This window comes from Vigna radiata, chromosome 1 (assembly GCF_000741045.1).
Source record: "Vigna radiata var. radiata cultivar VC1973A chromosome 1, Vradiata_ver6, whole genome shotgun sequence".
Taxonomy (NCBI): domain Eukaryota; kingdom Viridiplantae; phylum Streptophyta; class Magnoliopsida; order Fabales; family Fabaceae; genus Vigna; species Vigna radiata.
The window spans coordinates 33,920,730-33,934,427 of NC_028351.1; the positions used below are offsets into that span (position 1 = coordinate 33,920,730).

Consider the following 13,698-nt stretch of genomic DNA (forward strand, 5'->3'; position numbering starts at 1 on the left):
ATATATATATATATATATATATATATATATATATATGTATGTATGTATATATATGTATGTATGTATGTATATGTATGTATGTATGTATAAAAAGAAAATGTTTTAATTAGTAGTTCATAACCAATTCAGTTCCATCGAACATAATGTAATTATATAGATCACATCTGGATTTATACAAAAAATAATTATAACCAAGATTACGCTTTCCATAAAACATTCACTATCATATATTAACATATGACCCATTGTGACCTTGATTACATGAAAGAAATATGTTTAGAGTATATCCACATTTAGATGAATATCAACAAATCAACTCCATGTAACAAAACAATATTTCTTTTCCAAAGTTTAACCAAAAAGTAGTTTAATAAAAATAAATTAAAAAATTATTTGTACAACTATAATGTGCTCAAATATGGTATTATATAGAGAGAAAGAAAAGAAGAATTTTTTTGTTTGTTTGGAATGAGAGAAAATAGTAAAGGTGAAGGTTTTACCATTTGTTTCCAACTGGGGTTGTATATTTAACTACAATTTCATTTCATGTTTAGGAGGTAAAAATAAATAAGGATGTGTTCTTTTGTATGGATTTGTGGGAGATGATTTGGGGGAGATGATTTGAATGGATTTGAGTGAATTTGAGGGTAATTTTTTTGTTGTTTTTTTTAGTAGATTTGTGGGTAATTGAGAGTGGATTTGAGGGTAAAGTTTATGAGAATTAGTGTAAGATTTGATTGATGTAACAGATTTAAAAAATTAGTTTAATTGGTAGAAATTAAAGATTACCAAAATGTCTCTAGTTATTAAAGTAATATAAAATGTTATTTTTTAATGTTATATTTAAATCTATAAAATGTTAATAAAGAGAGGAATTAATCAATAATAATTAAAATTAATTTTAAATATTAAAGAAATTATAATGTAGTAAAAAAAAATTATTTTTAAATGTACCAAAGTGAGGTCATAGCCTCACGTGCTTCGCACGTCTTTCACTCTTTGCTCTAACCCTATCCTTTGCTCGCCAAACCACGTTTCAAGACATAGCCAGAAAGCTGAAGCTCTAAGACAACAAACTTCTGCGAACGGAGAACAGGTTCAAAGTCTTAATGGAGAACTACGGGAGGAACTACTCCACGCGGGAAGAGTATTTACAGCGTTTGGATATTTTCGCAGGAAACATGCTGAGAGCGGCGGAGAACCAGGCGCTCGATCCCACTGCCATCCACGGCGTCACGCAGTTCTCCGATCTCACCGAGGACGAGTTTCAACGCCACTACACCGGTGTCAATGGTGGCTTCCCGTTGAATAATGGCGTGGGCGGTGTGGCACCGCCATTGGAGGTGGATGGACTGCCGGAGGTGGATCCGAATACGCCAAGTCGCTGCAGAAGCCCGATCCGGATACGTCTCCCATGGAAAATGTTGGAGAAGCTGGATCCGGATACGCCAACCTTGTATCCGGATACGCCTGGTTTGGAACTCCTTCACACACGTAGCTTCTTCACCTGTTCAATCCCTCCTTCCACGTTTGCTCATCTGCATCCACTCCGTCATCATCATCAACACTGTTCTTCCTCCTCCCATGCATGCCAGTGCTCTTCCTTTAAATCACAGTCTTGTACCTGCAACAACACATCAAAAATGGAGAGACACAATACCTCTGGTCCACTGGTCGTCACTCTCTGCACAATGTGTATGTTATTTAATTTGTATGTATTAATTATTTCTGTTGGAGAACAAGGGTACAAGGGTCTTTCTGTAGTGAATCAGCGTAAATCCTCTCAAATTAGCGAGATGCCTTCAACAGTAAGATCCTGTAAATCAGCTGATTTTTATCTTCGCAAATCAATGCAAATTATCTGAAGAGAACAACTCGCATCTCGCAAATCCATTCTCTCGTATCGCCGTGAATAGTGTATTCCCTCCAAACGAACACAGCGTAAGTATTTTGTTATCATGTGCTAACTGCTCTTTCATTTGTTTTCTAACAAAGGTGACTTGCATGATAATGGAATCAAGCAAAAAGCTAAAAAGACAGTATTTGGTCTTTCAGGTATCTAAATTTTAACACAACTACAACTTCTCTCGTTTCAAGAAAGAAAATCCTTCATCTACAGAGTAAAGGGTCCATTGATTTTTTTTAACAAACAATTCAAGAGAAAAAATCCGTTTATATGACCATTGTCTTCTTTTAATTTCTAGGACTAAATATGTTTTTAGTCTCTATACTTTGGGACGATTTTGGTTTTAGTTCCTCTTTTAAATTAAGGTACAATTTAGTCCTTCATCGTTTTAGTCTTTTTTACCAAATTCTTTTAACTTTATTTGTTATTTCAAACGCGTTTCTCAGTTAACATTGAGAAAAATGTGTCAAATAGCATAAATAATCCAAATGCTATAATGAAACATGCTTGAAACAACAAATAAAGTTAAAAAATTTTGGTAAAAAAGATTAAAACCGGAGTTTTCTAAAGTTGAAAGACTAAATTGTACCTTAGTTTGAAAGAGGGACTAAAACCAAAATCGTCCCAAAGTATAGGGACTAAAAACATATTTAACCCTAATTTCTATATGATTAGAAATATACCATTGTGTAAAATGTTGACAAAATTTGATGGGTTAATCATAAGAAATAGCTACCAAAATTCAAATGGAGAGTGTTCTTTGAATAATTATTAGCATTAGAAATGAAAATAATATGTATTTTATCAACTTATTCTCATCCATGCATGTATATAGAATGATGTAAAATATAACTTGCACTTCAATAATTGATTGTATTATTAGAAATGGATTTGTCTAACTTTTCAAAAGGTAAAAAGAAGAATTGCCCACTTTTTATGAGAAGTATTTTTCACTCCCTGAATGTACATGATTGATTACTTGTGTAGGAATAGATATTTTTGGTCATCTAATACATATTTTTGGTTTAGGAGAGAGAGAACATAAAAAAGGAAAAAGAAAATAATAGAAAAAATGAGTTAGACATTGGAAATTGTTTGATCGAGTAAAAAGTGCAAGCATGAAGGCAAGAAAAGATGTTATATATGCAAAATTGCATAAATATTTTTAGTAGAAAATATAAAAAGCTAGGACAATTTGATTTTTTTTTATCATGCCAACGAATCTTTTTTTTTTTTTCTCTCTCTCAAGTTTGAGATGAATGCTATGTAGGAGGGAACTATGTTCTTTTTAGTTTTTTTTTTTTTTTTTTTTTTGAAACCAAAGGAAAATATTATATGCTAGACATGATTTTCTTTCTTTCATTAATCAATCTTTCCCTTTTTCACTATAATAAGCAAACAAATTGTGTTCCAACACCAATGTTTGGTTAAGAAAGAAAATGAGTTAAAACTTATGTTGTAACATATTAAATAAAAATTACGAAAAAAGATATGTTTTTAAGTCATTCATTCATTCTTTCTTTCTTTCTTTTTTCCAAAATTCAAACAATTAAACTAGATTTGGTTTTTATTTCTTTCGTTAATTAATATATTCTCCTTCTCCCTATAAACGTTAGATAATATATTTTTGTTTAAGAAAAAATAAAAATAGAAAAAAAATTAAAAGTGGATGAGATGTTTTCTTCTTTTTTGTTTGTTTTGTTTTTCCTAATTTTTAATTTTGTGATTTATCTTCTTCATTATTTTCAGCATCGTTGAACACAGCAGGGACAGTGGGTCGAATTTACAGAGGAGAAGAAAGAAAAAAATTAAAAATAAAATAAAATAAATAAGCATTCTGGTAATAACACGAGATTCTTAAAAAAACAAAAAACTGTCATTTTCCTTGTTTTAAACTTTTGATATAAGAGCTAACAGTTATTTCAGGTTGTTTTAGTATAATTCGTAATGATCCCTCATAGAGAAACCCTCATTAAAATATATTGTGAATGACGTAAATTTGAATAGTGAAATAAAAGTTAAAGAAGAAATGCATGGCTAGTGAATGAAAGACGAAGATGTGCCAGAAATGCTATAAACCTTCAAAACCAGGAACGTGTCATCATTTTTCAAACAAAAAGATATAACAAAAGCTTCAATGATTACACTTTTTGTAACATTTTTCATTGGTTCACTTTCCATGAAGGAACTCTCTAGGGTTTCTGATTTTCAACTTCTAACATCACCAAACACCATTCTACTTTATGTCACTTTTTTTCCAAAATCATTGCTTCATTAGTATTCCACTCAAATTTATGTAAATCATCTTTTTCAAATTTTGCAGATAAAACAACTACTTATTCTTTAAAATAATGATATTTTTATTTTGATTTAAGTAATTATTTATTTTAGTTAAATATGATTTTAATTCTTAAAATTAGAATTTATTTATTTTCCAAATTTTGATATAGTTTATATTCAAACTTTAAAACTAAATACATATAATCATTTTAATTCAATTAAAATAAATTTTTTTAACATGTCCAAGACGTTTTAGATTTATGTTTAAATATTGTTTTATATTGTTTGATGCCTTTCAATTCAAATGTTCACGTTACATAGAACACAAAAGATTAACTATGTTGTTAGGATGATGCTATTTAGACAACATTTTTTTGACAACATTTGAACATTAATTACGTGTCAATTTGTGATTGGTCAAAAACTACTCCACAATAATGTTTATGATTATTATTATTGATTCTGGAGTAATTTTTGACCAATCACAGATTGACACGTAATCAATGTTTAAATGTTGTCAAAAAAATGTTGTCTAAATATCATTATCCATGTTGTTAAATTAAAAGTATTATTTACATTTATTTTAAAGTTTATATAACATATTTATATATAAAAAAGTATCTAATCACTTTCTACAACTACCAACAATAAATTCACATTAAAAACTAATCTTTTCAAGCATATAATACGAAGGCACGAAATCATAAACTACATATTTTTAGTAGAAAAACAATCGACTTTAGTATCTAATCATTTTATTCCTACAACTGCTAACAATAAATTGACACTAAGAACTAATGTTTTGAAGTGTATAACGAGGACGCGAAATCACTAAATACATTAGTAGAAAACAAATCAACTTTAGTATCTAGTCATTTTTCCTACAACTACCAACAATAAATTGACACTAAAAAGTGATTAATGTTTTCAAAACGAAGACACGAAATCACAACCTACATATATTTAGTAGAAAACAACCAACTTTAGTTTACTATCACGAATTCTTTTCCACAAAATAATGAGTTTTAAAAGGGTTGGTTATAATATTGATTTTAGTCATTTTTCATTCGAGTAAATATCATAATCAGTTCAAATTAAGAAAATGTGATATTTTTAATGGCGTCAATTCAACACTAGTTTGACAATCCTATTCTTATAACATTATAACATTATATATTTCGAGTGTGAGTTTAAGTCTAACTCAACTCCATAAAATTATTTTGTAAGATGAGGTTAACAACCACTTATATACTATGAATAGACCTTATCTCTAACGATATGAGACTTTCAACAATCACAAGGAAAAAAATCATAAGAACCAAAAACCAAATTATTTTTAAGAAATGAAAAAGGTTATTTAAATATTTAACAATGTGGCTGAGAAGAAAACCCACTAAAAATGATTAATTAGTTTTTCGATAGTGATTAGTGTTTATAAAAAGTCCATTCATACTTTATATTAAAAAAGTAATTATACAAAAAAATATAATTTAAATTTGGTTGACTTCAATTGACTAGCTATACATACACGATTTGCTCTTATAAATATTCCTTATTCCCATCCATATTTCTCACAAATTCCTTAAACTTGAAAAATATATAAAAATCCATATCAACAAATATTCCAACTCTAGCTTTCTCAAGGAAGCTATAGAACAACGATGAAGGTAAGAACAATACTCTCATGCGATAAACCAATTAATTTTTCTTGAGTTTTTTCACATCTTTAAAATGTTTATTTTTTTCACTTGTGTTTTCACTTCAATTTTCTTTCGTTTTTAGAATTAGAAGCACAAGAAATCATGTTTTAATTAAAATTTATTAAAAACCATAAAATTTAATTAGTTATACAATTTATTTTAATAAATGAACAAGTAAGTGTCAAGAAAAGTGTACTACAAAAGAAGGGTATATTTGGAAGAGAAAAACTTAGATAAGGGTATATTTGGAAGAGAAAAACTAAAGTGTCTTTTTTAATTTAAAATCGTCCAACCACATCTTGACACGTGTGCAGTGTCAAAATAGTGTCAAAAAATGGTGTTAAAATATATTTTCCTTTAGTTTTTATTCTCTTATTTCATCAAACTGTTTTTTCCCACTCTACCTATTAACAGCAGTAAATGTTGACATCATTGCAGGAACTGAAGCAAACACCAAAGTTTAGCAATCATCACATCATCATTGTTTAATGTTTATCTTGTTGTTTTGCAACCACTAAGCACCAAGTACTGTCAGTTTCTCAAACGATATATGCTTTAGAGAAAAAACAAAAAAAGAAAAAAGGCCTTCAATTATTACACTCTTTATATGATATAAAGATTTCATTGACTTGCACTTTCTTAGAAGGTACTGTAGGGGTAGGAAGAGACTGCAAATTTAAAGATAACACGCTTACTACAACGTGTGTGAACAAAAGAATTGTTCTATAAACTTTTGAAGAAAGACTATACTATATCATTTGACCAGTGTTGACTCCACTTCACTTTGTTTCTCAGTCTCACCATATGCTACTATAAACATGACTCATTCTCAACCATTTTCATCACAACTTCATTTACAAAACAAAAAACACCTCCTATAACCCTTTGGCCTCACTAAGCCAAACAGTTCTTGCTTTACAGTACTCAGAAACAAGTTTTAGCAACAATGAAGGTCAGAAATAAGCTCTCTTTGCATGCATATGTAAAATACCTCTCTTTTCATGTTCAAAACTTAGAGGTAATCTTAATAGTTCTTTGATTTGTTCTTTGACAGAAAGTAGTGTTGAAGGTGGACTTGCATGGTGACAGAATCAAGCAGAAAGCCATGCAGACAGCATCTGGCCTTTCAGGTACAATGATTTTGTTCCAAGAAAACAGAATCAATATCGTACTGTGTCAAGTATTCAAATGTTTTTGAACAAACTAGTGCTTATGATTATTTTAACTGCAGGGATTGAATCGGTTTCTGTTGATGTGAAAGACATGAAATTGATCTTGTTGGGTGACATTGATCCGGTGAATGCAGTGTCGAAGCTAAGAAAGTTGTGTCATACGGAAATAGTTTCAGTTGGACCAGCAAAAGAGGAGAAAGATAAGAACGAGGCAGCAAAGTTAGCTGTTCCTCTAAAACTCAATGAAGCATACTATCCACTTTATTATCAGATGACTCCACAGTATAGTCAAAGTTACTATGTCACAAGTTACGATGAAAATCCTAATACCTGTGTCATCTGCTAAACTAAACATAATATCAGACAATATATGATAAGAAAGACAAAGCAATGATGTTGGTTTTGTTAGTATTTTGCATGATCTTAGGTTGAAGATTATGGTGTGTACAAGGTGCTAAAAATTATGTACAGTGTAATTTCTGTGTGGTGTATGATTAGACTGTCATTTTGTAAAATGTATCCCACAGAAAATATGTTCTGTTCCAAGATTTTTGAGTGATATGTTATCTTCTGGATTCCAAGATTTGAGTGATAGGTTATCTTTTTGATGCTTCTTTCTAGCCTTTGAAATTTAAATTTATTCATGATTTATCAATTTATTACTATTTATGTGTATTAATACAATTTAAAATTTGTTTACATCAATGATAATATTATTATAAATTACCATAAAGGTTGATATAAGCACAGAAGACAACGGGTTAAATCTCGTCTACGGCAGGGTAGGGGTATATCTGCTATGCCCATCTGAAAAAACTTTGTTACTATTTTAACTTGTCCGAAATTCCTATGATTCTTTTATATAGAATATAGTAAAAATTTTACATGAGATTAATCTATTTTATGTTAAATATACACATAGGGTTCTCTATTTATAATAAAAGAAATATAGATTAAGTCTAAAATACAAATAAGAAATAATAACAAACAAACTAAAGATAAAAGATAAATATAAAATAAAGATAATATATCTAACAATCTTTCTCATGCTATTGTATACAAATCATATGTACCAAGTTTGTTACTAATATAATCCATAAAGACTAAATATTTACTTCTGCACTCAAGTGACACCAAATTACTAATGATTTGCAAGACGATATAGAAAACGAAATACCAACCTAAAAGACTCCCTTGAGCAAAAAATCTAGGAGGTTACTCCATGTAAATCTCTTCTTGCAAATCGTCCTTGAAGAATACCACCAGTGGATAAAGAGGTAATTGTTGGAGAGCCACCACGACTACAAATGAACTAACAAAAACCATATTTTCCATGGAAAAAAAGCATATATGAACGAGTCAAACGCAGGTGACAAAAAAAAGAGGTCAGAAGAAACAGCAGCGGAAGAAGCCATGGATGAATAGGAGAGAGAAATATTAAGAAATCCAAGATTCTCCAATCAAGACACCAGGCAAAAAAGGAGAAAGAGCAACCTCAATGCTCTAAATAGCTGCCGCCTAGAGGAGATGAGACGTGTGACAACACACGATGAACGTGAAGGAGGAAAACGAGTGACATCGACACTCTGAATTGCTACTAGGCATGCCACAATGCACCACGAAAAAAGTGAGCAAATCCATAACTTTAAAGGGTGCTAAGAGTGTGTAGGAGCTCAGATGAAGGCGTTGTTAATGGCATAGTGGTTTCCTGACAAAGGCGATCAAAATCATATGATCGTCGGTCGAAACTAGAAGTCCGATATTGACAGTGGTAGACGATGGCTCTACCTATAGCAGTAGATGGTGCTGCCACCGATAGCGACGGGTGTAGTGATAGAGACAACAATAATTTTTCTTTTACTCATACTTACAAATATTTTATATTTTAGGTTTCTAAAAATTTAAATAAAATTATTTAAAAGAAAATGTTTAAAATATACTTAGCTAAAAAAATAATTTTTAAATATAACTTAAATCAAATTATTTAATAAGATATTAATACAAATATATTTAATATTTTAAAAAACATAAATTTAAATAAGTTATACAAAATAAAAAATTAAAAAAATTAATTTTTTACAAAATAATTTCAATATTATAAATCTAAATTAAAAAATAAAAATATATAAATATTAATAATTTTATTTAAATCATTAAAATAAAAAATACTCAAATAAAATTCATTAATAATTATTAAAATATTACGAGTATTTATAGTTGAAATATATTAATAATATTCATATCCATTAATAAATGAATAATTAATCATTTATATGTATTATTTATAGTATTTATTAAAGATATTTATTTTATATTTGTGACAAATTTTATTCGGAAATTTAATATAAAATGGTAAAAAAATAAAAAGTAAATAAAATGTCAGTCTTTGACAGGTTAAACATGATATTAAAATTGACACGTAAAGGATATCAAATGAGTGTCATCAATTTGCCTGTGTGAATGAATAAAGGACCACTCTTCTAAGAAGAGTTTCTGGTGATTGAACGACAACGTGGGACAATCTGGAAATTATGACGTCACAGACAGTAAAATTTGAAGAAAACAGCCTTCAACGATTACACTTTGGAAAATACAAAATTTCCGTTCTTCACTTTCTACGGCGAAATGGTGGAAAAAATTTTAAGATGACACAACGTGTATTGAGTACTAGAAAACAAACTTCACTATAGAGAAGAACCCTTCTATTGGGTTGAGTTGACTTGACTATAATGTACAAATGTCTCAAACACATGTAACCATAGAACTTTGTTTAGTTAAAAAAACATATGCGGAGTATTCATTTAAATAATTTGAAATAATTTTAAAAAAATAAAAATAAAGTCAGTTAGTTTAATAAAAAAAAAAATTGGAAAATTTGATTGATTTTGTAAAGTTAATATTTTATTTTTTTGATATAATATTAAAATTGTTTTTTGTAATAGTATAAAAAATCATGTCTTAAAATTGATATTATATTTTAAATAGTATAAATAATATTTTTATGAAAGAGTTTTATTATCTTAAATCACACCATTTTTTTAACTTTTTTTTTCTAAATTTTTTATTCTTTTTAAAGATTGTAACATTCAAAAATTACCAAAGTAATTCTTGAGACGAGATATCTTTTATTCTTTTCTTTTGTTTGTGCATTTTTTGTGCATGTGAACGGTTCTACGTTGCGTGTGTGACCTGAGTCTTTTATTAGACTCTGTATTGATCTGTGGTCCTAATCGTGTATCTGATCATGTTTATATTGTGAAGCTATTTAGGACCCTTAGAGTTGTTTGGTCATTTATTAGATAAGGAAAGCTAATTATCTTATTTTAGAAATTTAGATGTGTTGAAAATTGTTGAATTACATGTTTGATCTGGTTGAGGTTATAATTGATTTTTGATATTGGTGGTATAATATTTGAGTAATATGAACATGTTACATTGGTTATGTGTTACTTCTAATTTGTTTGAATTGATGTTTTACTAAGGGACCGAGGATCTGACAATTTTGGCAGAGTGGTGTTCTCTCTGACATTGAAACCTAATTTTGAACTAAGCACTAAGTTAGAAATACAAAATTGGTCATTTGAACACCTAGTTACCCAAATCACATAATGGAAGTTGTTTTTTCTGTTATGGTGTTGAGCGCTACTAGTGTGGCTTTGAGCGCAAACTTGGTTGTGAAGGTCTGGAAGCACTTTTGTTCCAGACTGTTGAATGTCCATTTTCATCATTGAGAAAACCATTTTTGCAAATGGTTTGGGGCTACGTAGTCATTGTGCAAGTCTAAGATCATTTTAGCTCTAGACCGCTAAGCGTGCAAAAAAAATGTGAGTGCTTTAGCATTGGGCGATGGCAAGACACCACTAACTGCCACTTTTCACTACAAGTATGGAGCTATTTAATTTCTTTTCAGTGAGTGAAAGATGTGCTTCATTGAATGTGAATTTTTGCAAGAAAAATGGCACTGAGCGATAGGACTTACCATTGAGCGTAAATAGTTTAACATTAAGAGGCACTCTGAGCATCAATGTATATTTTTGTAACTTTTTTTATTCTCCTTGAGTTGTTTGAGAAGGTTTTACTATGGATATGAGGTATGTTTGATATGAATTATGGATTGTTAGCATGGTTGTAAAAATGTATGGTTTTGGTGGAAGAGATTTCAAGGAGAAATTTCCTGTAATGGTTTGAGTACTGTATATTGATACATAGATTGGGAGTTATCTTGACGCTCTAATAACCACTAAATTCAAAGTAGAGAAGGGTTAAATATATGGTGAAAGAAGTAGGAAGTTCTCGTATAGGGGCTTTACGCTGGCTTAAGATGGGAATAGACTAACCTTATGTGTGGTAAGATGAAACTCATTGACAATTACTCTACATGGCAATGGAAGTCAACACAAGTGCATAACTCGTCAGAGCTTGATATCAATACATGTATATGGATGGTCAGGTCCAGTATGAACGATTTCATATCTTAGAATTTGTGGATATGAATGCTTATATGTTTTAAAATCTATCTATAAATGTTGTATGATTGCTCTTTTTGGCACATTAGTTTATCCTTTCACTTCTATTTGCTTAGTTGTTCGTCTTTCTTGTTTACGATGATTACCTCAATAATATGAAAAGATGAGAATGTTCTTATAGATCTAGTGCAGGACAAGAATAATGATAAAGCTTAGAATAGACCGTTTAATTTCAGTTTTCTATAAGTTTTTGAAAAATAATTATGATTTTGGACTTAATTTAATATTACTCTTAATGACATAGGATTCTTTTATATATATATATATATATATATATATTTATATATATTAGGTGTCATAGTTATATTCGAGTAAACATTTATATATTTATTTGAGTTATCTATTCTTTATATTGAATATGTAATGTTTTTTTTAGTAGTTGAATATTAAAGTAGGATGTTACGGTCTTTAGATGTATTTTTTTGATTTATTAATTGATAATAATAATTTAAAATAAAAAATTAGTTGAAAAAAAAAATAAAAGTGTAAAATGATTTTAAAATAATTTAGAATAATTTAAAATAATCTAAAAAGAAAATTAATAGAAGAAATTCAAATTAAATTGTTATCAACAAAAACAATCTTCAAATATCAATCAATTCTAAAGATAAAAAAAGAAATCAGTCATTATAATAATTAATTTAAATTATTGGTATCTAAAATATTCTAAATATATAATCATAATTATTTTTTATAAAAGAATCCATACAAATTAGACTTTTCACATATTAACTTAAATTTTTATAATTGACCTTGTAAACCTAATTAGATCCATAATTGTCCACGTTTGCTTCAATTTTCAAAGTCTATATAAGACATAAATGTGCTCTAAGCAATGAGAAAAAAAAATAGTTTAATACATATTTTGGTCTCTTTTTGGGAGTGTTTGTTTAAAGTGGTCCTTCCTTTTTTAAAAAGTTCACTTAAGTCCCAGCTTTTGCAAAAACTGAGCAAATAGGTCCTTTTTGGTAACGCGTTAACGGCAGAGCTGCCAGGTGGCTAATATATGATGATGTGGCATTGTTATGTGTTTTAAAAAAATAAAAAATTGTGATGTGTAAATTAAAATAGTTAATAAAATAGTTAAAGTTAAATTAAAAAATGAAATTGGGGTAAATAATTAGGGATTTGAATTGTTCGAATTAGGGATTCGGATTGGGAAAACTTCCTCTAGGGGTTCATGGAAATTGGGAATCAATTGCACAGATTGGCAATACAATTTGAAATTGTGAATGAATCCTAATTTGAAATGGTGATTATACCATCATAGTCAGATACTCTATCTTGCAAGCTCATCAGTAAGTAAGAGTGGGAAGTACTGAAACCTGTGGAAGGCTTGGTTCTTGGAACAATAGGCATTGAACCCGGCATTGAACCCTTCATCCAACATTATATTACTAGTCTTGATGCAAGTAGGCCAAGGCAGAGGCCACGCCCAACAAAATCTTGCGCCGGTGAGACCATGGAAGAGGTGTCCTAGCTTCGAACAAAGCCTTGTCCAAACACCCATTGGGCATCAAGTCATACACCAGCAGAATCTCCCCTTTTTCATGGCACCACCCTTGAAGTCGAACCAGATTCTGATGCCTCAGGCTCCCAATGATAGATAACTCAGACAAAAATTCATTCTTCCCCTGACTACTATGACTGCACCTCTTCACCGCAACAGTGTCCCCGTTTTCAGGAAAAACCCACTCATACCCTAATCAATTCCCAATTTCAAATTGTATTGCCATGTGCAATTGATTCCCAATTTCCATGAACCCCTACAGTTTCATAAGAAAGTTTTCCAATTCCAATCCCTAATTCGAACAATTCAAATTCCTAATTATTTATCCCAATTTCATTTTTTTAATTTAACCCTAACTATTTTAATTTACACGTCACAATTTTTTACTTTTTTAAAACACATAACAATGCAACATCATCAGATATTAGTCACCTAGCAGTTCTGTCGTTAACAAAGTTAACGCCGTTACCAAAAAGGACCTATTTGCTCAGTTTTTGTAAAAGCTGGGACTTAAGTGAACTTTTTAAAAAAAAAGGGAGGACCACTTTGAACAAACCCTTCCAAAAGAGGGAGCAAAAGAGGTATTAAACCAAAAAAAAATTCG

General features: G+C 29.7%; 1 protein-coding gene across 1 annotated transcript; it reads left to right on the top strand.

Moving 5' to 3' along the window:
- Positions 1-6,716: 6,716 nt before the first annotated feature.
- LOC106766085 (heavy metal-associated isoprenylated plant protein 39-like) lies at positions 6,717-7,695 on the top strand. The gene is made up of 3 exons (XM_014650847.2): positions 6,717-6,838; positions 6,941-7,016; positions 7,118-7,695. The coding sequence occupies exons 1-3, from the start codon at positions 6,833-6,835 to the stop codon at positions 7,402-7,404; spliced, it is 369 nt and encodes a 122-aa protein (XP_014506333.1). The 5' UTR covers positions 6,717-6,832; the 3' UTR covers positions 7,405-7,695.
- Positions 7,696-13,698: the final 6,003 nt, after the last annotated feature.